Consider the following 25329-nt stretch of genomic DNA (forward strand, 5'->3'; position numbering starts at 1 on the left):
GTCTTTAATTTCTTCAAGAATCACAGATTTTAATTAATAATAAATTAAAGACATTTTACTCTGTGGAGTCTAAATGCTTAATTTTTCACACTCATCTCCATTTTGCTTTACCTGCATCCCTTGCCACCAAAAGAACAATATTTAAGTAGCTGTGAAATTGAGTCATCGGTGATGACAGGATATTAGAGCTGGAAAAGGAATTAGAAAATGTGAATTGGAATATCATCGGTTTGGCTGAAACAAGAAGAAGAAATGAATCACTTATAAGTTTATCAAGTGGAAATCTGCTGTACACCAATGGAAACAGTGAAAGGAGTGAAGGTGGAGTTGGGTTTCTGGTCCATAAAGATTTTAAAAACAACATTTTGGAATTCAAAAGTACATCACCAAGGGTGTCAAGACTAATATTCAAGATTTCTAAGAGGTACAAGCTAAAGATTATAATGATTTATGCACCAACATCGAGCCATGATGATGAAGAGGTTGAAGAAATGTACACTGAAATTGAGAGTCTTCTAGATGAGCAGAAACCCCACTACACTATTATTATGGGGGACTTCAATGCTAAGGTTGGAAAAAGGCAAAAGAGCGCAGAAAGAGAAACTATAGGAAATTTTGGAATTGGTGAAAGAAATAAAAGAGGTGAAAGACTTGTGGAATTTGCAGAATCTCAAGGACTGTCAGTAATGAACACTTTTTTCAAGAAAAGGGTGAACAGAAAGTGGACATGGAAGAGTCCAAATGGATTAACAACTAATGAAATTGACTTCATCCTCACTAACAGAAGATATATTGTGAATGATGTTACCGTCCTGAATAAGGTAAATGTTGGAAGTGATCACAGAATGGTAAGATGTACACTTGATATAGATGTAGGAAAGGAAAAGACTGACTCGAGTAAATAATACAAAGGTCTTTGAAATAACAGAGGAGGAGAAAAAGCAGTATGTACTGGAACTTAAGAACAAGTTTGAGCTTCTGCAGACTGCTCAGGACCAAGATATCGACGAGGAATATTACAACTTTCTGAAAGTGATAAAGCCCAAGAAACCTATAGGGAAACAGAAATCCAAAGAAGAAAAAATTAGTCAAGAAACACTTGTCATGATGAACCAAAGACGACAAATGAAGAGCAAGAAAAACACTGACAGGGAGAAAATTGAGTATACTGAGTTATGCAAAGCCATTAGAAAGAGACTCAGAGAGGACATAAGAAGATTTAACACAAGAAAAGTAGAACAAGCATTAAGGGAAAACAAAGGATTTAAATCAGCAGCCATGAGCAGCAATATAGAAAGACAAATGATACTGAAACTGAAGAATAGCGATGGTGTACTTATAAATAGCAGAGAAGACATAATTCAAATAGCAGAAGACTACTATAGAGAATTATACAAGGAGCGAGGGAATGATGCCACCAGTGGGAAAGACGGATTGCAAAGTAGCAACACATACGACATACCCGATATTCTTCCTGATGAGGTAGAACATGCATTGAAGAAAATGAAGAATCGGAAAGCCCCGGGGGAAGATGAAGTTACTGTAGAGTTTGTAAAATTGGGAGGAAGAGACATAACACAAAACCTGGCAAGGCTCTTCACAAAGTGCATTAGAAAAGGTGTAACGCCAAGCAGTGGAATAATGCAATCATAGTTTTGCTGCATAAGAAAGGAGATAAATCAGAAATTGGAAATTATAGACCAATTAGCTTGTTATCCCATATCTACAAGTTGTTCACAAGGGTCATTACTAACAGATTAGAAAGAATACTTGATTAGAATCAACCGAAAGAGCAAGCTGGCTTTAGGACAGGATTCTCAACTATGGATCACCTTCACGTAATATCACAGCTAATGGAGAAAGCAAATGAATATAAAACACCATTATGCCTGGCATTTGTGGATTATGAAAAGGCATTTGACTCCATACAGCATAAGGCAATGTTTCGGGCACTGGAAAGACAAGGCATAGATACTCTATATATTATGATTTTGAAGAAAATATATGAGAGTGCTACATCCTTTATTAGACTAGACAAAGACGGTAGAAAATTGAAAATCGAGAAAGGAGTTAGCATTAGCATTAGTAGAGGCATTTGATGCAAGAAAGCAAGCTTATGCAGCATCAGCCAAAAAAAAAAAAAAAAAAAAAAACCCACTTCCACTTCACCCCTCTGTTCGTTCAAAATACCTGTCCAGCTGAGCCTTAAACTTATTTAGGCTATCAACCTCCACCACAAGGGATGGAAGTCTGTTCCACCAACCAACCACCCGCTGGCTAAAGGCAAATTTCCGCACGTCTATCCTACACCTGTCTTTCCTCAATTTGAATTTATGCCCTCTCAGGTGATTTTTCTGAGCTAGAGGAAGAATCCCATCAGCATTGAGCATGCTTAAACCATTCAAGGCTTTATACACCTCTATCAGATCACCTCGCTGGTGCCTAGTCTCCAGACACTGTAATTTGCAAAACTTAAGCCTTTCTTCGTAAGAGCACCCCTTTGTTCCATTCACTAATCTTGTTGCCCTTCTCTGTACTGTAGTTCGACAAGGAGACACAATATCTCCGAAGCTGTTTACTGCTGCCCTTGAGGAAGCTTTCAGAAGATTAGACTGGTCGCAGAAAGGAGTCAATGTGAACGGAGAGTACCTAAACCATTTAAGATTTGCAGATGATATTGTGGTCATAAGCCATGATCCCAAAGAATTAGAGGAAAATCTTAATCAGTTATGCACAGTTAGTAAGGATTTTGGACTAAAGATGAATATGGCTAAAACAAAAGTAATGATGAACAAGTATGCCACAGAAAGGGAAATAATGATTGAAGGAGCAGTAATTGAAAAGGTGGAGTCATATACTTATCTGGGACAAGTTATTAGCTGTAATAATGATAAATGGCTGGAAGTCAAGAGAAGAATAAATTTTGGATGAATAGCATTCAGGAAATATAGTCACATACTGAAGAGCAATATCCCTGTTTGTCTGAAACGTAAAATAATGAATCAATGTATACTCCCCACCATGACTTATGGAAGTGAAACTTGGGCACTCACCAAAAGAATGGAAGAGAAGCTAAGAACTACACAGCGAAGAATGGAACGAATTATATTGGGAATCAGACTGTTAGATAAGAAGAGAAACACATGGATTAGGCAGTAAACTCAAGTAAAGGACATTCTTATCAAAACTAAAGAACTAAAATGGTCTTAGGCAGGACACATAGCTCGAAGACATGACAGATGGACTAAGAAAATAACAGAATGGTACCCAAGAGGAGCTAGAAGAAAACCTGGAAGACAAAGGCGGAGATGGATAGATGAAATTCATGAGTTTTTGAGTAGTAAATGGATGGCCAGTACTCAAAACAGAAGGAACTGGAAAGTTGCTGGAGAGGCCTTCATCCTGCAGTGGATTGAAAATGGCTGATGATGATGAAATTGAGTCATTGATATTGACTGACCTAACACGTGACACAGAAATCCTTTCACACTATCACACTTCCACTGCTGCATTAACAAATGGCATGATAGTTGCTGTTGATATTGGAGGCTTTACGGTGCAACAATGGAACCGTAAAAGCACTGATTCATGATACTGATTCATACCTGGGTCCTGTGATAGCATGGGGGCAACTAGAACTGGGTTGTGCCAGGAGACATTTTTCTACTCCTCAAATGTCTAGTGCTTATTTTTAGCTGAAAAAAGTGGAACCTGGTAAGGTCATCTGCTACTGTGCTCCATTTGTGACAGGGGCCGATACATCATGTGTTACAATATACTCCACCGCAGCAGCGGCGTGAAGTGGAGTAATCTATCTCATGCACAAGAGTGAGGGAAACAAAGGGGTGCTCTTACCAAGAAAGGCTTAAGTTCTGCAAATTGCAGCGCCTGGAGGTAGGCACCTGCAAGGTGATCTGATTGAGGTGTATAAGGCCTAGAATGGGTTGAGCAAGCTGAATGTCGATGGAATTCTTCCTCTTGCTCAGGTTAAAAACCTGAGGGGGGGGGGGCACAGACTCAAATTGACAAAAGACAGTTGTAGAATATATGTGCAGAAATTTGCCTTTAGCCAGCGGGTAGTTGATTGGTGGAACAGACTTCCATCTTTTGTTGTAGAAGTTGATAGCCTAAATAAATTTAAATTTAAGGCTGAGCTGGACAGGCATTTGGAACGAATGGAGGGGTGAAATGGGAGGGTTTTTTTTTTTTTGTTTCTTGGCTGATGCTGCATAAACTTGCTTTCTTGCATCGTATGCCTCTACTAATGCTTCATTGACATATCTGCACATCATTAACATGTTAAACAGTTTGGGTTTGTTTACACTTTCTTCATAAATTGAAGGTGTAATCTCAAGTCAAGTACAATATTTCAAAGAGTTACTTAAATATTTGTAAAAGAGAAGAAAAATGCATCATAATTTCACCATTTCTACCTTATATTGAACAGATAAATGAAAGCAATGCCAGATTTTTTTATAATTCTTTATTTTTATCATTTAAAAGTCCACTTTCTTAAATAAATCTTTGTGTCTTTATATATCTGTTTTAAAAATTTTTCCAAGTGTCATATATAACTATCTGTATATACTGTCCAATAGATATTAGTAATGCGAAGAGATTATTTTTTTATTTTAAATTCTAATTCTTTAATATTCATGTAAAAACAAAAACAAAAAAAAAAAAAAAACACTTTAAATTAGCTATAAACTGAGTTCATGTGAAGTAGTGTCAACCTGTGTTAACTTCGCTTTGTGTATAATTTCATAGAACCAAAAATGTACATTCTTTCTTATATTCTTATCATTCACTCCCTCCTATTGTGTCTGGGCAGAATTTTTTGACATTGCCATATACTTGTTAAGCATATCCCGAGATCTCCTATTCTTAATATCACTAGTGCCAATGTATAAAACAATATCGTCATCTGTGCCCTTAAAAGATGATAACTGCTCAATAACAACATTAATTTTTGCCTCTGGTCCTATTCCACCAATCTTTTTTTCATAATATATTTCTCTGACAATAGGTACCTCCCATATCTATCAAAGAGTTTAAGAAATTAATGCATTCTAGTAAAATGCAGAGAAATATTCAGTTCCTTAAAGTTTTTCAATAATTCTCTGTAGAAAAATGTGTTCTTGAAGTTAACACAGGTTGACACTACTTCACATGAACTCAGTTTATATTGTATTTGAAAAAAAAAAAAAAAAAAAAAATGTTTATTTCTAGGGCAGAGAAATAAACTTTTCCAGGAACACAACCAACAACTGGCAGCCCCAAAACACAAATCTGTCATCATGTGGCAATGCACTATGCAGACCTCCAGCTATATATGAAAATGTCCAACTATTCATTCAATGTGTAGTTCCAAACATGGGGAGCAGGATCCATGTCAACTGCAGGTGCAGTGGACTGGCCAATGCACTGAAACAATTTCCCATAATCTTCTTCAGATACTTGTGTTATATTTACATAGACTCACTGGCCAAGACATTAGAAACCTTCAGTTAATATCTAGTAATTCGGACATTTTGTCTCAATTACAGCCTGTACACGTAGAATGGATCCCACTAGCTGTCTGAGTGAGTCTAACTCACAAATTTGAGCTCTCAGACACCTAGTGGGACCCATTCTACTGCTGTATTATGGTTGGTAGAGAACTGTGAAACCAAATTGCCCTTTCCAACATATCCCAGATATTCTCAATTCAATTCACATCTGAAGAGTTAGGTGGACAGGACTGTTGGAAATGTTCCTCAAATGATTCAGATACAATTTTTGCTCAGTAAATAGTTGCATTGTCATCTTGAAACAATCTATTGCAATCTGGGTAAAAATAATGGATGTAGAGCTGTTGGAACGAGCATACAAGTACAAGATTAATGAATAGAACAAAGGCTCTTACGAAGAAAGGCTTAAGTTTTGCAAATTAAAATGTCTAGAGACTAGGCACCTGAGAGGTTGTTTGTTTGTTTGTTATTTGGTTTTTAAGAAGCATTAGCAACTAAGGCCATATTACTCCGGGATATGTGGTGGTCATTCCCTGACCTTACCGCATCCTCCGTATTTGGTGGTGACGGGCTCGAACCCCAGTCTAATCAAGAAGCATGTGCTATGCACTGCTGCTCCTTCCCACCTGGCTACGGAGGCGCCTCCCTTCGAGGTGATCTGATTGAGATGTATAAAGTCTTGAATGGTTTGAGCATGCTCAATGCTGATGGGATTCTTCCTCTTGCTTAGAATAATTGCCTGAGAGGGCATAAATTCAAATTGAAGAAAGACAGTTGTAGGACAGATGTGCAGAAGTTTGCCTTTAGCCAGCAGGTGGTTGATTGGTGGAAAAAACTTCCATTTGTCATTGTAGAAGTTGATAGCTTAAATAAGATTCAAGGCAGAACTAGACAAATATTTAGAGCGAGTGGATGGGTGAAATGAGAAGGGTGTGTTTTTTTTTTTTTTGGCTAGTGCTATATAAGCTTGCTTTCTTGCATCATGTGCCTTTGTTAATGCTAAAGCAGTACTGCAGGATGAAGCTTGCCCGACATGAAAGAGAAAAATATTCACTGGATGTAACATGACCCTCTAACAGTATGAGTGGACTCTGTATGTAACACCAGAACATACCAAATAGCATGATACTATCTGCAACCAATTGAGTGGTGGACATGAAACAATATGGATGCATTAGGTTCATGCCACACTTTCACCCTAAATCAAGACTCATATGACAACATGATAAGTCTCAGCTTATACTTTTCCCATTATTCTACAATCCAGTCTTGGTGTTGGTGGCACCATTCCAGTTGAATCTTTTGATTTTTTAAAGAAAGTGGTTTTCATATAGGCATACAAGTACAAAATCCTAGATTCTTCAACCTCCACTGCATAGTTTGGTTGGAAATAGGTCTTTCTTTGCTTACACTGAATTTTTTAGTCATTTATTTCACAGTGGTCCTTCTATTCTGGTGCACAATTCACTTTAAATTCCTGTAGTCTCATGCTTGGAGTACTGACTTGTTGCAGCATTTCTTCCTTTTAGAATTGCATTAACCTTTAACCTTCCATTCATTGTATACTTTTGAGATGCTTGCTTTTTGACACACCAGTGATTTCCTTTATTTTCTGAATTGTGGCTCCTGCTAAACATGCCCCAACAATAACACCTTTCTGAAAATCAGAAAGATCACCTGCCTTCTCCATGACCCTCAAATAAGAAGCTCCAGGAAAGTGTAGTATTTAACTGATACCAAGGAACTTGTGATCATATCATGTGAAACTTACAATTGCATATCATATATTTAATTATCTGTCGATGCTAAGTGCAAAAGATTTTTAATTTTTTGGCCAGTTTTGGCATTCATAAGCTTTGGCTATGAAAGTAACATGTTGCTGAAAGCTTTTGATAATTTGTGATACAGTCAAAGCTCATTATAGTGAACCTCTTTTTAATGTCCAACCCACATGTTATAACATCCTATGTGGTTGGTTCCAGCCAATTTCATGTTAAGCTAATGCTATTTTATGAACAACTGATATAATGACCATTTCCTCATTTCCCTTGGGGGTTCACTATATAGAGCTTTGACTGTATTATTATTTTATGCATACCTCCCAGATTTTAACTGTATATGGTATTTATTTTATCCTATTATTTTCAAGGCTTGAAATGGATGCTAGAATGCCATTCTCTGGTTCAACATATGAATCAGAATGTCTCACGCATGCATGCACACAAACTGCATCAAGACAACCATCCTTTTTCATAAAATTTTCATTTTGAGCACTGATCATTTTATTTATATTTTATAGTAAATAATTTTATCTAGCCACCCACCAAGTATAAGAATAATTGGATAATTTATCCAACTTAGCTTTCAACCTTTCTGGCATATGAAATTAGTTGCCTTTATCTCAGTTTTTAGCAATTACATCTGCTGTTTTATACTGCAACTATTTGTTTGTTGATAAGAATTCTGCATTTCCATATTACATTTTCTACAAAATGTAATAAACTTCATTTCTAGCCTGTAAATCATAAGAACAAGTGATGTTTATTACTATTATGCTGCTAAAATTACTTTTCCTTATTAATAGACTAAAAATAAATTTATATAATATTTGCAAGGGAAAAGATATATAATCAGATGTAACAAAAAAAAAAAAAAAAAAAAAAGCAAGGCCAGGTTACTTACTTGACCAAAGAGAATAAAAAAACCAAAAATAATAGCCCCCCACCGAATACCAAACCAACGATCAATGAAGAATCCACCCAAAAAACACAGAAAAACATTTGGCCATGAATACCAAGAATAGAGTTGTGCAAACTGTGATGTGGTTAAGTCCATATCTAATATTATATGATCTTGCAGAGCTCCTGGATTGTCATAACAAAAATAGCTTCCTGAAAGTTCAGAAAAATAAATCCAAATTAAAATAAACATTATCTGAGTTACATTTCATAAATAAATAAAGAAATAATTCATTTATCTATGTGTATACCCTTAACTGAAAGCCTTACTAAAATCTACATAATAAAGATTAATTTTATGATTAATTAAATAATGCCAAAGATAATTAAATGTAGGTACAGCCAATTAAATTCATCATTTCTTATCCACAAGAAATTAATGTATATAAACAAAATGACACCTTATAATAGATCCTATCTAACTTTTTATGGTCTGCAGGCAACTTAAAAAAAAAAAAGAACAATTTAAAAGAAAACAGAAAAACAATACAGTAAAATCTCATTACAACAAACTTGTCTGACTGCACAAATCATTTTGCTATAATGAAATTTAATACCATTTTATTAATTTTATTAGCTTGTTAATTAATCTCTTGAAATTGCAATTGTACTAAAAAATGACATTCTTTTTATTTTATTAAAATAGAACATGCACTATAGCACACCCAATTATTTTCATTCTGTTACCAGTTACTGTTATCACTTATACCAAGGGGAAAGCACAAGGACATCAATGGTATTAAGGATATTAACTGAGTTGCCAAAAATATCTAAATTGAGATTATTTGCAGTTCAAGAGAGTCGGTTTATATAACTATATTTCTTAATATCACTGTTGGATATAGAAAGTTTGCTGATGTCTGGTTGACCTAGGAGGGACACGAGAGTTGATCCATTGCAATAGTTCCAGAGAAGAATAATAGAGAATTTTATAAACTTGAGATCAGCTAGTGTTCTTCTGGCATCAAGAGTTTTTAGATAAAAGTGAACACAGAACTATTAGTAATATGAGTGGTAGAACAGGATTCCTGGGGAAAGAGAGACCTTACGAGGCTATGCTGTACAGCTGAGTTTTTTCAGAAAATCTTCCTACACGGATTCAAATAATGGAAAGCATATTCAATGACATGAATATGCCTCTGGTTGTCAAATTGGCAGTTGCTTGCAAAAATATTTTATTGCTTGCATTTGTATTCAAAAGTGATCACTCTTTTGAATAAAAACTGAGCCAATGTGGTATTAAGATTATTAGTTGATCTGGAAGTTGCAAAAGAGACTGACTGACTGTCACTTAGCTGGAGTTATAGAGAGAACACTGTCTGAAGCCCATTGCATCTGGTCTGACGAATTCAAAATGATGTGTACAGTTTGATGTCATCAGCAAACACAGCAATTTGAATTGAGAATGACTATTTCACAAAGGTCATTGATGAAAATGTTAAATAGGAAAGATCCTAGAGAAGACTCTTGCGGAACCCCATTAGTTGGGGAGAAAGATTGTGAATGAGAACTGTTGACAATATCAGTATGTCACCTCTGAAAATAGTAGTTCTGGATCCAGCAAAGAAGAGGATCCTGAATTCCATAAGTGTTCAATTTGCTAATAAGGATGTTGTGTGGGACCTTATCAAATGCACTTGTTATATTTACAGGGTGTCCAAAAAGTCTGAAACTAATGGGATTTACACTTCATATGCTTACTCTCATTTACAATATGTGTTCAACGTGTCCACCCTGACTCTCCACACATTTTCTCAGCAGGTGTACCATGTTTGTTTGAATTCTTCTCAGCTAAGGAGGACTATCTCCACCATTTCATCCAGTGTTAAAGCCATATTTCACCTGTAAAGAAAAACATATTTTTACCATTGGTTCCAGATTTTTCGGACACACTATAAAAACAACAATCTGTGAATCTGACCTCTGTGAATACAATCAGAAGCAAACTACAAAGGTAAAGTAGGTTAGTGGTGACTGATTTACCTTTGAGTGAACCCATATTGTTGAGCCATGAAAGGTAGTTAGATTAATGCATGTGGATTATAGTATCAAAAATTCTTGCAAAGCTCTTCTGGAGAGAAATTGATCTGCAGTTCTTTACAAGTCCTTGGATCCTTTTTTAAAGATAGACAGTATTGACATTTTTGAAGCGAACAAGAGAGATTTTGTAAGGAAAGGTTAAAAGGCCGTAGTAGACATTGGTGAAGAATAAGTTTTGGTTTTTTCCCCCAGAAGAGAACAGGGATGCAACCAGGGCCATAGAATAGTCATTATTCATTTCAAGAGCAATTTCAATGTCTTCATCATATAGGTGAATACAATTAAGGATACTTAATTCTGTCTCCTAGTCTCTGTTCCATGAGCTGGATGTAATCATGAAAATCACATTTGTTCTTACATTCTTTGCTATCAAACCTCTCCTGCCTAACGAATTTTTTCCCAAGCCATATTAGTAGTCTTATTTAACTCAATGGAGACAGACTCACAAAAATACTGTCATTGCAAGCTATATTGAGTGAGAAGCCTATATGAAGGCCACACCTCATTTGAGGGAAACCCCCACTCTCTTTTATGATCATCTCTATCTCAACTCTTAAGATAAAGAACACAGAAATATTACCACTGTTCCAACATCGATATCCGATGTAATACTAAGTAACAAGTGATTCTATTTGCAATCAATTTGTATTTGGCATTTGCCGAGTGGATGCTTCTCCCTTTGCTCTGTGGATAAGTGGATTAAAGGCTAAGGATTGACAGTTTGGATACTGAATTCAGTAAGGACCAGGATGTGTCTGCCAGGAGTAACAATTAATGACAATCTGTGAGTGATATCATTAATTGTCTGCCAGGAGTAACAATTAATTATATCACTCACAGATTGTCAGATTTTAAGGGAAGTAAAGAGAGCATTATTATTCATGTGGGGGACTAATGATATTAAGCAAATACAAGCTGACAATCTTTTAGATAAATATAGGACCAAGCTGAAATAATGTCACAAATAAGGTCATATACCTCCGTAGCCGAGTGGTCAGGAGCGGGAGTGCAGTAGCACATGCTCTTTGAGTAGACCAGGGTTCAAACCCCTGACTGCTGAATACGGTCGATCTGCCAACCCGCACTGGACCAGCGTGGCAGATTATGGTCCATTTTCCCTCAGCATGAATTGTTGAGGAGGCTTCCATCCTGCAGTCGGTTGATAATGGCTGCATTTTACCTTTTATGCAATTCTGGCTTTGCAGAGGGACTATGTGATGAAAGACTTGTGGATTAACTCAAGACTTGAGGTATTCTATAAGACTTTTGTGAGACAATTTTTAGATATGGTCTGAATTTGTAGGCAGAAGATATCTATTTTGTACAGATGCAATACATTTGAACAAAAGTGGCATGGAAAAGTTAGTGATAAAATGTACCAAAGCTTGCAACTGCCAGAAACTGATCATTAGTACAACAGAAAAGGCTAGCAAAAGCAGATTATGAGAAATCACTGACCAAGAGAGCAAAAAAGCAGGAACAAGAAGTATTTCATATATGTGAATACAAAGAAGAGAAGACTAAATCAGACTAGATAACCTAGCTGATAGAAAAGAGCTTTCATGGTGAGGAGGAAAATTGGGAAAGCACAAAATTAGCAATACTGAAATTTCTGATTATTTATTAGAAATACTTTTGAGCTTAAAGGTGAGTAAGACTCCTGGAGTTGATGATTATATACCCAGAAATTTTGAAAGAATTCTCTGGCATTGAACCAGTAAGGTTAATTTTGAGGGCATCACTGAACTCAGGAGTCATTCCCTTGGATTGGAGAAGTGCCAATGTATTGCCAATATATGCAGGTGGCTCTAAGAGTGAAATCGGTAACTACCCACCAGTCAGCATAACTTCAGTAGTAGGGAAAATCATGGAGGCAAGACAGAGTGCATTATAGCATCATTTAGATAGAAACAGAATTCTGAAGAAAACATAACGTGGTTTTATAATGGAAAAATCATGTTTAACTAAACTGGTTAGCTATTTTGACAGTCACACAGGAGCTGGATGTAAGAGATCATTTCAACATTGTTTACTTGAATTCAGCAAAGTATTTGACTCAGTCCCACACGCGGCTACTATATATGCTGAAATATATTGGTATCACAAAGAATATCCTTACTTGGTTTGCAGAATGGATGCAGGGCATGAGCCAAAGGGTTGTGAACCATGTAAGGATTTTTCCTGAAATACCAACATACTTCAGCATATACAGTAACCCTTCATGCAGGACTGTGTCAAATTCTTTGGTAAAATCCAAGTAAACAATGTTGAGATTATTAAAGTGGCACTCAAAAATAAGGGATGTGGAATTTGTATATCGTAAGCACAGCATGTACAGAAAGCACAGCAGGATGGGGGGGGTGGAAGATGTAATAGTTTTGGTTAAGACGCAGATAGAATGTAGGGCAGTACACCCACACCCGCACATGAAGTGGGTGGCCACAGCAAAGCTTAGTCAGTTTGTGTGATATAAGAACTGGAAAAACTAAAATGAAAGTAGGTGTCTACTACAGGCCAAATGATGGTGATGAGTACAATTAACAATTGAACAGACAAGCAGAGTGAGCCAGTAGATCAGAATATCTTATGATGAGGGATTTTAACTTTCCAGATATTGACTGGAATTTGTGAGTTGGTCACTCACAGTAGCAGAAATTTCTGGATTTATTGGAGAACTGTTTTCTACATTAGCATGTTAAAATCAGCAGAGGCAATAAGAGAAAGCAATACATGGCAATACATTCATGCATTAAGAATAGCATTAGCAAGGGCACATGATGCAAGAAAGCAGCTTATATAGAATCAGCCAAAAAAAAAAAAAAAAAAAACATACACACACCCTTCTCATTTCACCCATCCACTCGCTCCAAATTTTTGTCTAGTTCTACCTTGAATCTGTTTAAGCTATCAACTTCTACAATGACAGATGGAAGTTTGTTCCAGCAATCAACCACCTGCTGGCTAAAGGCAAACTTCCGCACATCTATCCTACAACTGTCTTTCCTCAATTTGAATTTATGCCCTCTCAGGCGATTATTCTGAGCAAGAGGAAGAATCCCATCACCTTTAAAGCTTTATACACCTCAATCAGATCACCTCGCAGGTGCCTAGTCTCCAGACACTGTAATTTGCAACTCCACATAAAGGAACCAACAGGTGACACTGATTGTAATATGCTGATGAGGGATCTACTTAAAAGTTTTGGTAGAGTTCTCGTAAAAGGTGACTAAAGTGCTCTTAAAAAGTTCCTAAATTCCATTCAGTTGGACCAACTGATGATGATACCAACTGAAAATTGTAAATGAGAAGCATTCGGGGAAATAATCATAGAAGCTACTACACTTTTTATACCAACAAAGAGTTATTGTTCAAAATTTAGACTTAGATGGATGTAGGATTAACTGACAAGACTAGTGGCAGAAATTATAATTAGAAGAAATACTTGGCTAACAATTCAAAGAAAAGTAGCAAAGAATTCTTCGCTAATTTTAACAACAGAAAGTAAGGTATTAGCAACATCAGTGCACTAGATATGAATGGCATAATTAGTGATAATCCTGCTCAGGTTGTTGACAAACAAAATAAATATCTGCTTTCATTTATCAATGTTAAACTTCAATTGCCATTTCTCAGCCCATCTGACAAGTTTTCTAGATCCTGTTGCAGTAGCATATTATCATTACTGTAATTAACAACCCTACGAACCTTTGTATCATCTACACTTGGACATTAAGCCCAATATGCTTTCATCAGTATCATTGATAAATATAGAAAACAACAATGTGCCCAATACCGAACCCTGGGGGACTCCACTAATAACATTAATCCACAAAGAGCAATGTCCATTGATTAACACTGTCTCTTCCCACTGAACCATTCCTTTATCCATAGCAGCAATTTCCTGTTAATGTCACGCTGCTCCAATTTTTACAGCAGTCTTTTATGTACAACAGTATCAAAAGCTTTCCTGAAATCCAAACATATGTTACCAAAATTATTTTTTGCATCCAGTTCTTTTCTGACCACATTGTAGTGTCCAATCAAATTGGTTGAAAAGATTTCACCTTAACAAAGCCATGCCGTGTGTGAAGTATAATTGTGGTCTTGTCTAGATGATCTTGCATTACTTCTTTTACCAGTGGCTCCATTATTTTCCCTGGAACAGAAGTTAAACTAACAGTTAAACTGAGCAAGAGGAAGAATCCCATCAGCATTGAGCTTGCTCAAAGCATTCAAGGCCTTATACATCTTAATCAGATCACCTACTGGAGCCTAGTCTCCAGACACTGAAATTCGCAGAACTTAATCCTTTCTTGGTAACAGCAACCCTTTGGTCCAGTCACCAATCTCATTGCCCTTCTCTGTACTTGTTCCAGCAGCTCTACATCCTTCCTAAAATGAGGGCTCCAGACCCGTATGCAGTACTCAAGGGGTGGCCTATTGTATATCATCTTAAATGGAATTATGCAGAAATCACAGCATAGGTTTATTAATGGGGATCCTGTCTGATAAATCTGATTAGCTACTATTATGCAATAACAAAGGAATTGGATGAAAACTATATTCTGATATATATTTAGATTTCACGAGCACCGAGCTGCTTTTTTTTAAAATGAAAATCCAAAACACGAAAAGTATTAGAAGCTACAGTACTTAGTACCACGCATGGGTTGAGAAAATGAAAGAAGAAACTTTATGATATTAGACTTGAATTTCTGTAAATTGCAATTTTCAATATGTGTGAAGGGAGGTTATTCCAGAAAATGGAAGTTGAAGGAATAAATGATGAAGAAGAAAAGTCAGTTCTGTGAGTTTGAAGTTGGGCAGTAAAAGTATGATGACTGGTTGCAGCATGTGTTCAGACTGGTTTGGAAGAGAGAGAGAGGGGGAATTATAAAAGTCAATTCAGAAGAAGTGCCCATGGAAATATCTAAAGAAAAGGCACACAGTAAAAACAGAATATCTCTATAGACAGGGTGGAGAGACTTAGTAACAGATGGGCCTAACTGGCATCTTTTGAATGGAATGCAGAAGCCTGAGAGATGGGAGCAATATTCCATGGCAGGATGGATTTGAGATTTCTACAGAGTGAGTAGCTGTTTAGAAGAAAAGCAATGTGGAAATGAAGGAGAACACCCAGTTTTTTGGATGCAGAGGAAGCAATGTTTGTGACATGCCTATGCCTGGAGAGATGAGAAGTCAATAGTATCCAATTAAATTCAAAATGGGAAGCATTCAAAGAATTTATCTTGGAAGCTACTAGGCCTTACATACCAACTAAGAAATATTGTTCAAGGTTTAGGCCTAAATGGATGTCAGATGAACTAATGAGATATATGGCAGAGAAGAAAAATGCATGGGAGATGAGAAGTCAATTCCTAATAGACATATGTGATCTTGTCTAGAAATCTGAGTGTCGTCGAAGATAAGCATAGAATAGAAGAATACTTTTTGCTGAATATAAAACAGGACTGAGTTTTAGAAATATTAAAATTAACTAAGCTATCTTTGCCCTACTAGAGAATTACCTGGAGATAAGCATTTAAGGAACTGGTAGTAGATTTTTGAAAAGTTGAAGATGTTTATGTAGGGCAAGGTTTATCAAACTGGAAGGTGGAATGCAATGTGTTATCAGCAAAACTATGGATAGGATTTCCAGTCAACAGAAAAAAAGTCATTAATATACAAGAGGAAGAGAGTGGAAAACACCAGCATTAGTGCAGAAGTTAGAAGACAGAGCAGTCTACCATCACGTGCAATGAGTGGTCAGACAGAAAACTGAATGTCCACTAACAAAAACGGTTGACAAAGTTTAAATGGCGCATGGAAGAAAATATGCCCATGGCATGTAAAAGGCTTCAAAGGATTTGAAAAAGATGAATCATATGAAGAGGTTACAGATAAGGTTATAATGGTTACAGAGCTACCTCAGTTGGAGGTTGATGCTAAAGATGTGGAGGAGTTAATAGAGGAAGAAGAGAAGGAATTATCTAACAAAGAACTAAATGACTTGCAGGCAGTGATAGTGAAAGAAGAAAATGCTGATGAAGCTCAAGATGAACCAAATGAGGAGCCGAGATGCATCATCACCAGAGAGACGGCAATGCCATTTTGTGAAATTGCATCGGCAATGACAAGGTTTGAAAAGATGGATCCTAACAGCAAACGATTCATAAAAGTTAACACAGGGATGAATAATATGCTTGCTACAAAGAAATCTATGATGATAAGAAAAAAGCCACCATCCAGTCATCCATTAATGTTCTTTCATAAGGTTGAGCAGGCGACCCCTTCTAAATCTTCACAGCCCTCAACCTCCGCAGCAGAATACTTATCAGTTGAAGACATCAATTCTGGCAACGATGCTCATGAGGTAAAACTTACTGATGTTATGCCTGTCTAATCTCTTTTTTTGTAATTTTAAAAATTTTTAAATTTGCATGCTTTTGTAATTTTTCCTGCACATGAGATAAAAAATTGAATAAATACAATAAATACAGTAAACCCCCGCTATTCGCAGGGGTTACGTTCCTGAGAAATGTCGTGAATACAGAAAATGCGAATACTGAGTTATGGCTCCCATAGTAATAAACGGGTTCCGTTCCAAAGTATGAAATATATAAGAAAAACTAGTCTAAAATTTTGTCTATGTATGTATTATATGTACCTTCATAATATGACTATGTACATAGACAGTACATAGTTAAATGCAAGCATATGGCATCGAAATGAAAATAAGAAACAATTTAATATTAAATATAATATTTATTAGAAATTTCAAACAAATCTTTCAAACCAGCACCTTTGCTAGCAAAAAAACTTATCCCGCCAGTGCTATCACCAGTTTTGCTAAAGTGTTGATAAAGGAGTTTTGACTTTTCACGAATGATGAGTGAACTTAACGGAATTTTATTTTGAGTTCAGTCTTCTATCCACAGATTTAAAGGTTTTCCATTTTTTCCAATTTAACATCACAAGTTACAGAGCAAATTTTTGAAGCAATCAGCGCGTTTTCACGGACTACAGGGGATTTTTTCTTCCGATTTTTTGATTGATCGTACCATCGACTAACTGATTTTATAATGTTTTGCCACTGAGGAGACACTTTCACCATTAGAAATTTTGTCTAATAACTCAATTTTATTCGCTAATGTCATCACCTTCTTTGATATTTTCACATTTCTCTTGTTATTCGTAGCCATATTTTTGTACGGGTTAGAAAGAACTTGTCCACAATAAAGTCACTTTCTTCCGTCACTTTCTTAAACACACTCGAAAAAGCCTTACACTGCAAAACAGTAGATTTATCACTTTTGTAAGCATATCAATTTATAAATTGATAAATTTATTCAATTTATAAGCATATAAATTAAAAGCAAACGACAAAACCTTCCATGACAAGCGCATAACACATACTAAACAAAGATTAGCGAGAAACATCTACGCTCGCGATTTTATCACTCCTAACCCCCCCCCCACCAACTGAGCGCTGTTTTGACAGGGAGAGATAATTTTAGCCACGCCCATGTTTTTTTATGGCAAAAAATATTCACGGCGGTTTCATTTTATATTAAACCAGCGATCGCGAATACGCGAAATCTCGAATACAGATACCGCGAATAGCAGGGGTTTACTGTAATTCTATTTACAAGTGCTGCACAAGCATGGGGGAAATTCCATCTTACGTAGAGTTCTACGGAATGCAACCCTTACATAAGTTGGGGAGTGGTTGTATTATGCAGAGGCAGTTAACCAAAAAATTTACATAAATAAAAGAGCATAAGTAATGGAGCATATTAGAACTCTTTATTGTATACACAAGGCACATACCATACATAAAACCCTTCCTGGCTACAAGCCAGAGGTTTACATGAAAGGATAACAAAACATAATAAACAAAGATGTGAAGAAAAAAAAAAGGTATTATTAATAATTATACAACTATATGATTAAATATTGAAGCATAAAAATTTACAAATTTACATATGAACATATATATATATATACAACAGTGTGTTGGCAAGTAAAATTTTTTTCCACGGAGGTCCTATTATAGTGCAGGACAGTAGTAGTGGCATGTGATGCAAGGAAGCTAGTGTATGAGCTTATGCAGCATCAGCAAAAAAAAAAAAAAAAAACACACCATTTCCCTCCAAATGCCTGTCCAGTTCCTCCTTAAATTTATTTAACCTATCAACTTCCACAATGACAGATGGAAGTTTGTTCCAGCAATTAATCACCCGCAGGCTAAAGGCAAATTTCCGCACATCTATTCTACATCTGTCTTTTCTAAATTTGAATTTATGCCCCCTTAGGTTTGTAATTAGTATTAGTAATGGCCGCATGGTGCAAGAAAGCCTATGGCTTATGCTATCCCGGTTAAAACAATGATAGAAAAAAGAAAAAAAAAAAAATTAATAAAAGAAAAGGAAATTAAACCTATCATCCTAGGTGCTTTCCTCATGCAAAGGTACTATCCATTTGACCTTTGAATTTCCCTAAACTGTCAGACTCTACCACCCACGTAGGCAACTTATTCCAATAATTTATAACTTGCTGGCTAAAATAAAACTTCCTGTAGTCCAATCTAAACATTTCCCCCTGTAACTTGAATTTATGTCCCCTAGTTCTAGCAATTTATAATCTTGAAAATTTCGCCCTCATTCATTTTACTGATGCCTCTCAGAACCTTAAACACCTCAATCAAATCTCTTCTAAGGTGTCTAGTTTCCGAACTCTGCAACTCACATATTTGAAGTATTTTTTCATAAGGACGTCCTTTTGCCGATCTCACCAGGCGAGTTACGTCTTTGCACTCTTTCAAGAAGCTCAATGTCTTTCTTTAGGTGTGGTTTCCATACTTTAACACAGTATTCCAAGTGTGGTCTAACAAAAGCCTTATAATCTGAAAAAGTGGAAGGATCCCATCAGAATTCAGTGTGCTTAACCCATTCAAGACCTTATACGCCTCAATCAGATCACCGTGCAGGTGCCTAGTCTCCAGCCACTGCAATTTGCAGAACTTAAGCCTCTCTTGGTAAGAGGATCCCTTCATTCCCCTCACCAATCTTGTTGCCCTTCTCTGTACATGCTCAAGCAAATCTACATCCTTCCTAAAATGAGGCCTCCAGACCTGTACACAGTACTCAAGGCGTGGCCTGACCATTGCCTTATACAGAGGGACAATCACCACCTTTTCCCTGCTAGCAAAATTCCTATATATCATTGACAAAACCCCATGACCTGCCCTGGCAACCTGTCTGCATTGCTCAGAAAACTTCATATCTGACTGCACAATTACTCCCAGGTCATCTGCATAGGCACAGAAAGGTTGGAACACTGGAGTGATGGATTCATGGCAGTGATTATAAACTTTGTAACAAAATTACTTTTTGGAAAATGTTTAGTTCTTTTTTAATTTTAGAACTAGAAAAGCTGTTAGAGGAGATGTACAGTTGATATGGAAAGTGTGGTTATTTTAAATATTTTTAAATTTTTTTGGCTAATGCTCTATAAACTTGTTTTCTTGCATCATTTGCCACTACTAATACTAAATATATGATATTGAATAATAACTTAACATCAATTCTTCCACAAACAAGATGCTGGATACCAGAGTTTTTATAAGAAAGCAATCACTAATTCTGAAATTTAACTTTAGATAAAGAAGCACATCTCTAAGGTGCCTAGTCTCCAGATGCTGCAACTTGCAGAACTTAAGCCTTTCTTCGTAAGCACACCCCCTTTGTTCCTCTCACCAACCTTGTTGCCCTTCTCTGTACTCGTTCTAGAAATTCTACATCCTTCCTAAAATGAGGCCTCTAGACCTGTATGCAGTACTCAAGGTGTGGCCTGACCATTGCCTTATACAAAGGTATAATCACCTTGTTTCTGCTAGCAAAATTCCTATATATCATTGACAAAACTCCATGACCTGCTCTGGCAGCCTGTCTGCACTGCTCAGAGTACTTCATATCTGACTTCATAATAACCACCAGGTCTTTTTCATTCTCCACCTCCCCCGAGTGTAGTACCACACAGTTGGTACGTTTCTCTTGGGTTATTGCGATTGGCACAAATAATAACTAATAACATTAGTCCAGTAATTAAACTTGATTAAAATGAGTCCAGTAATCAAACTTGTTCCAGTAATCAATGATTCACTGGCTTCAAGAAAACTTCTTGCAATCTAGTCCTAATATTGTGTTCATAAAAGTAACTTTTTAAGCAATATTTCTTTTTTTAAAGTAAAACAGCTAACACGGAACTAATTAAGAAATAATAAATATTTAATTAAGAAATATAATGGTTTTAATTTGCATCTGGACTAAACTTCCATCTAGTACTTTATGACATGCAGCCTAAAATGGCTGCATGCCGCATTACATTTAATTGCTTAAGAAAATATTTATAACCCAGTAAATCCCATTTTTCAATAAGGATCTCCATATTCACATTTACTGACTGCTTTGAGATATATAAAATATTATTAAACAGATTAATTTTGATGTCAAAAAGTTATGCTAATAGAACAAATATGAGGTACCTCATTATAGTTGTCTCTAAATATTATATCGAGTCTATAATTAAATTGAATTTCCATAATTCAAATGGTACCTGAGAGATTAAAAATTATCTGTACTAAATCCAATGAAAAATTTTCTATTTCTTATTGGATTTACTACAGATTAAGGCAGGATAACTGTTTAGTGGAGATCTAATCAATGCCATGCAAGCACGTGGTCTAATTCTAGGAGCATATACATGCCATGCATTAAAATCTAAATATTCCCTTGTGGATGGATGGAATAGAATGGAAGAACCATGAATGTATGTGAACAATGGGCCTATCAAACTGGGCTCATTACATCTCTTGTGATGAGTATTTTTTATCTTGCAAACTCAAAATGTATGCTTTTGAAGTGAACAATTGGTGAACTGCTGGAAGTATGGAATATAATGAGTGAAAAAAAGTTGAGAAATTTTAACAACACAGAATGGGTTAAATTATGTAAATCCTAATGAATAAACAAGTTTAGAAAACAATGAAAAAGGTAAAAATTAAATTTTGTAATAAAAACAAAAATTGTATCTTGCACACAACATGAGAGTAGCTGTGTTCTATTTAAAGATGCAAGTTACAGAGGGCTAAAAAATAAATCATTATACCTGAAAATCATAAGACTCAAATAAAATAAATATTCAAAATTTATAATTGATGGTAAGGTCATGTATGTTATATGGCTCAGAGTGCTTGGCTGTCAGAAGAAAACAAGAATGAGCTTTAAGGTCAGCAGAAAGGAGAATGCTAAGGTGGAGTTTTGGGAATAACGCTGAGAGATAGAAAGCGGAATGAAGACGTGAGACAGGAGATGAAAACTGCACCCATCAACTTGAATATTAGGAAGACCAGACTTAGATGGTGGGGTCACGTCCAGCACTGCGAGTTTACCCACATTGCTTAGCTGCCAATTCCAGGTTGAAGGAGGAGAGGCAGGCCGAAGATGACAATCAAGAGCAGAGTGCGGCAGGATATGCAGGATCCAGGGCTTACTCCAAGTTTGTGCCAATTGCACTAAGTGGAAGTATTCCATCCATGTCGCTGACCCCTAACAGGGACAAACAGTGCAGACAGAGTAAAGTTAAGTATTCAGTTTACAATTCACAGCAGCATTACTGTGCCAGAGGAGTGTACCTTTTCATATTTAGAGAAGAAATTCGCATTACTTTTCTCTCAGAATACATATTTGTAGTAAGATGCTGATTTGCAAATATATATTTTTTAATATTATTAATATAGTAATTTACATAAGACTTGAAGAACGAAATGCAGTTAATTCGCACCATTATGCCATGAATGTAATGATTAATGTTGCAGTTCTGCTAATGTTCCAATACCACTTTGGTATTATCATGTAAATTCTGGGCAATAATTAAAAAATAATAATAAAAAAAAAAATATATATATATATATATATATAGAAAAATATATATTTTAATTATCAATAAGCTGCTAGCACAGTAATCTTGGACCTTCTATATTAACTTTGTACTATTCACAATAAATAGTTCAACTAAAACTCGAAGTATCTGCGATGCTTATTATCTCACTTGTTTTGTTCGTAAGGTTACCAGGTAGTGAACTGAACAGAATTTCAACTCACCAAATCCTAAGAAGCACATAAATATTAACACAAAAAATCTATGAATTGTTTTGCGTGGGTTGCATATGTCCAAAGCACTACATTCAGCACTACTGCTTTCATGTTCATCTTCATTAACTGAGTTTATAGAGGTATTAACAACATTAGATTCTGATAGAAGCGGTGTCTGTTCATCCGCCATCTTGGTATTGTTAAGAGACCTCACGTGAGTCTGACTTTAAAATTGGCAAACACCCACTTTTCAAACAATTCTGTCAACAAACACTTGTTTACAGTATATATTGCAGATACGGGCACATATAGCAACATCACAGTATAAGACAATAATATCAAAACTATAATTTTCACTAAATGCAGAACATTTTCAAAGTTATAGCTAACATATCATATAAACCTACATAACTTCTAATTAAAGTTAATGAATGGTACTTTTTAAAAGTGCTAATGTTTAAATGGTGTCCAGAATGAGCGATGTTTATAGAGATATTATTATTATTATTATTATTATTATTAGTAGTAGTAGTAGTATTATTATTAGCCATATGATGTAAGGAAGCCGGAGGCTTATGCTGCACCAGCCAAAAAAAAAAAAAAAAATTTCCGAGTACCTTGAGAGAGCAAGTCAGAAGTAGAAAGGAATCACCAAGAAAGAGAAGAATGATGATATCCAGCTCAGAACCCCGGGTGTGCCAACCCCTGACTCACCAGATGAGAGCCCCTGAGGTTATCCAATAGTCCAAACAAAACTGAAGTAGTAGTAGTAGGGTTTTAAGAGTATCAGCGACTAAGGCCAGATTGCTCCGTGTATATTGTTTCTAAATTGCATATGTTCTGTGGTCGATTTTCTTTTGCTGGACAAACAACCCTAATTTTCGGGAGGAAAACCTCCCTACCAGCTCTTGAGACTGACTAACTCAGCCGTCTTGTAAAAAAGGCCCGTAAAAATTCCTTACGCCATCGATAAGATATAGTGACATAGTGTTTTTTGACAAGCGGCACCGATGCTTTCGCATAACTCAGCATTTGGATCTCTTGTGAAGTAAGACAGTACTGTCAAAGCCAGATAGCATATGTTAGTGTATGTCCATATTTGCTTAGTGTGGGTTATGTTGTTCGTCTGGCCGCTTAGCCTAGAGTCCGTGGAGCACAACAGACTGCTAGTTACCATCACTGGCACTGGGAATTGGACTAGGTAAGTAGGAAGAGAACTCTGGCTGGCCATCCCCGGGGTTAGCCTGAACTTCCCAGGGAGGGTGAAAAAAAATTTTTTTTTGAAATAAGAGAAGGGATGAGAGACTGAGGAGAAGAAAGAAGGTAAGCAGAAGAAAGAGGGCAAAGTAGGGTGGGCCCCCTTTGGGGCAGCCCACCCTAACTCAGGAAAAGGAGAAAAGATTGTGAGGTCAAGTGACCCACAAAGTCAGGTTGCCTAATGGCATGATCCTGAATTTGACAAATCAAATGCCGCTCCCACTCCCGGAGGAGTATTTATGTGAGTTCCTACTCAAGTAGGAAAATCAGATATTCTCGAACACCTCGAAGAGAACAGGTGCCAGCAAGTGAGTGGATCCCACACTAGGCAAGGGCCCAGCGTCAGCAATTAAATCTTCTTCGGCTAAGGGTAACTTTTAGGCAATGAGCAGTGTCCCACGCTGGGCAGGGGGATTTGGATCATCTTCTCAAGTTAGGGGATGAAGGGAGGCACAGGGATTCATGAAGCTCAAGAATTGCTTGGAGTTCTTGTGTCTATTGTAGAAAAGTCCTTTTGGATTGGTGGGTTTGTTAGAGAATTTCCTTTATGAACGTCGAGAGATTCCTGTTATGTCAGGATAAAGATCAATATCCTGTTGGTGTTTTCTTTGATTCCATTCAGGAGATGTTCTGTTAATTGAGTTTTGGGTCCATTGTAAGATGTGGGTGCGCTGAACAATTTGCTGTAGGTGGATTTTACGCATTTCAATACAGTCTGGGCAAAAGTACTGTAGGCTTCGTAATTGGTATTGTCAATTATGTAGAGATGTTCCTGCCCATGGGGTATCTAAAAAAAATCAAATTACTATATTAGGGTTACCCGTAAATGATTACATTAACCCGTATTCGTGTCTGTAAATTGCGTGTGTTCTCTGGTCGATTTGCCTGTTTTGCTGGACGAAAAAAACCTCAGTTTCTGAGGGGAAAAAACCATGCTATCTATGCCTGAGACCGACTAACTCAGCCACGGAGTGAAAAAAGCCACTAAAGTTCCTCGCGTCATCGACGGCATTCGAACCCGGGCCTTTTCCACCCGGTGTGGGGAGGACGGTGACGATACCACTGTGCTACCCACGCAGACACTGCCCATGGAGTATATTTCCAGTTCTGGTAATTAGGAGACTTAGCATTAGCATTAGTAGAGGCATATGATGCAAGAAAGCAAGCTTATTCAGCATCAGCCAAAAAAAAAAAAAAAAAAAAAAACACAACCACTACTCCCATTTCACCCCTCCGTTCGTTCAAAATACCTGTCCAGCTGAGCCTTAAATTTGTTTAGGCTATCAACTTCAACAACAAGTGATGGAAGTCTATTCCACAACTTCTGAGGATATCATAAAGAGAGCAATTATACATGAGGTTAATCCAGTCTTCGTTGTCGCCACAAGGGCAGAGAGGAGAATCGGTGGGACCCAGGGCATGCAGCTTTGCCCGGAACGATCCATGACCAGTGAGGAAGAACGAGACGTGAAGGCCTGGTGAGTACCACGGTGGGGGTTTTGGTGCAGTAATCATAACTTGTGGAAGAAATCTTATAGTTGTTTCACCTTTGGCTGTTTGCATTAGCATTAGCATTAGCATTAGTAGAGGCATTTGATGCAAGAAAGCAAGCTTATGCAGCATCAGCCA

General features: G+C 36.7%; 1 protein-coding gene across 1 annotated transcript in view; it reads right to left on the reverse strand.

Moving 5' to 3' along the window:
• The window catches only part of LOC150091997 (lysosomal dipeptide transporter MFSD1-like), an 86200-nt gene extending 63567 nt beyond the window's left edge, over window positions 1-22633 (reverse strand). Inside the window, exons 1-2 of the mRNA XM_090370752.1 lie at window positions 22453-22633; window positions 8193-8401 (exon numbers count right to left, since the gene is read on the reverse strand). Of these exons, the coding sequence (XP_090226878.1) occupies window positions 8193-8401; window positions 22453-22633 (390 nt within the window). The remainder of the gene's footprint in view (window positions 1-8192; window positions 8402-22452) is intronic.
• Window positions 22634-25329: the final 2696 nt, after the last annotated feature.

The sequence above is a fragment of the Mastigoproctus giganteus genome, chromosome 1 (genome assembly GCF_048544385.1).
Source record: "Mastigoproctus giganteus isolate SK-2022 chromosome 1, ASM4854438v1, whole genome shotgun sequence".
In the NCBI taxonomy this organism is placed as follows: Eukaryota; Metazoa; Arthropoda; class Arachnida; order Uropygi; family Thelyphonidae; genus Mastigoproctus; species Mastigoproctus giganteus.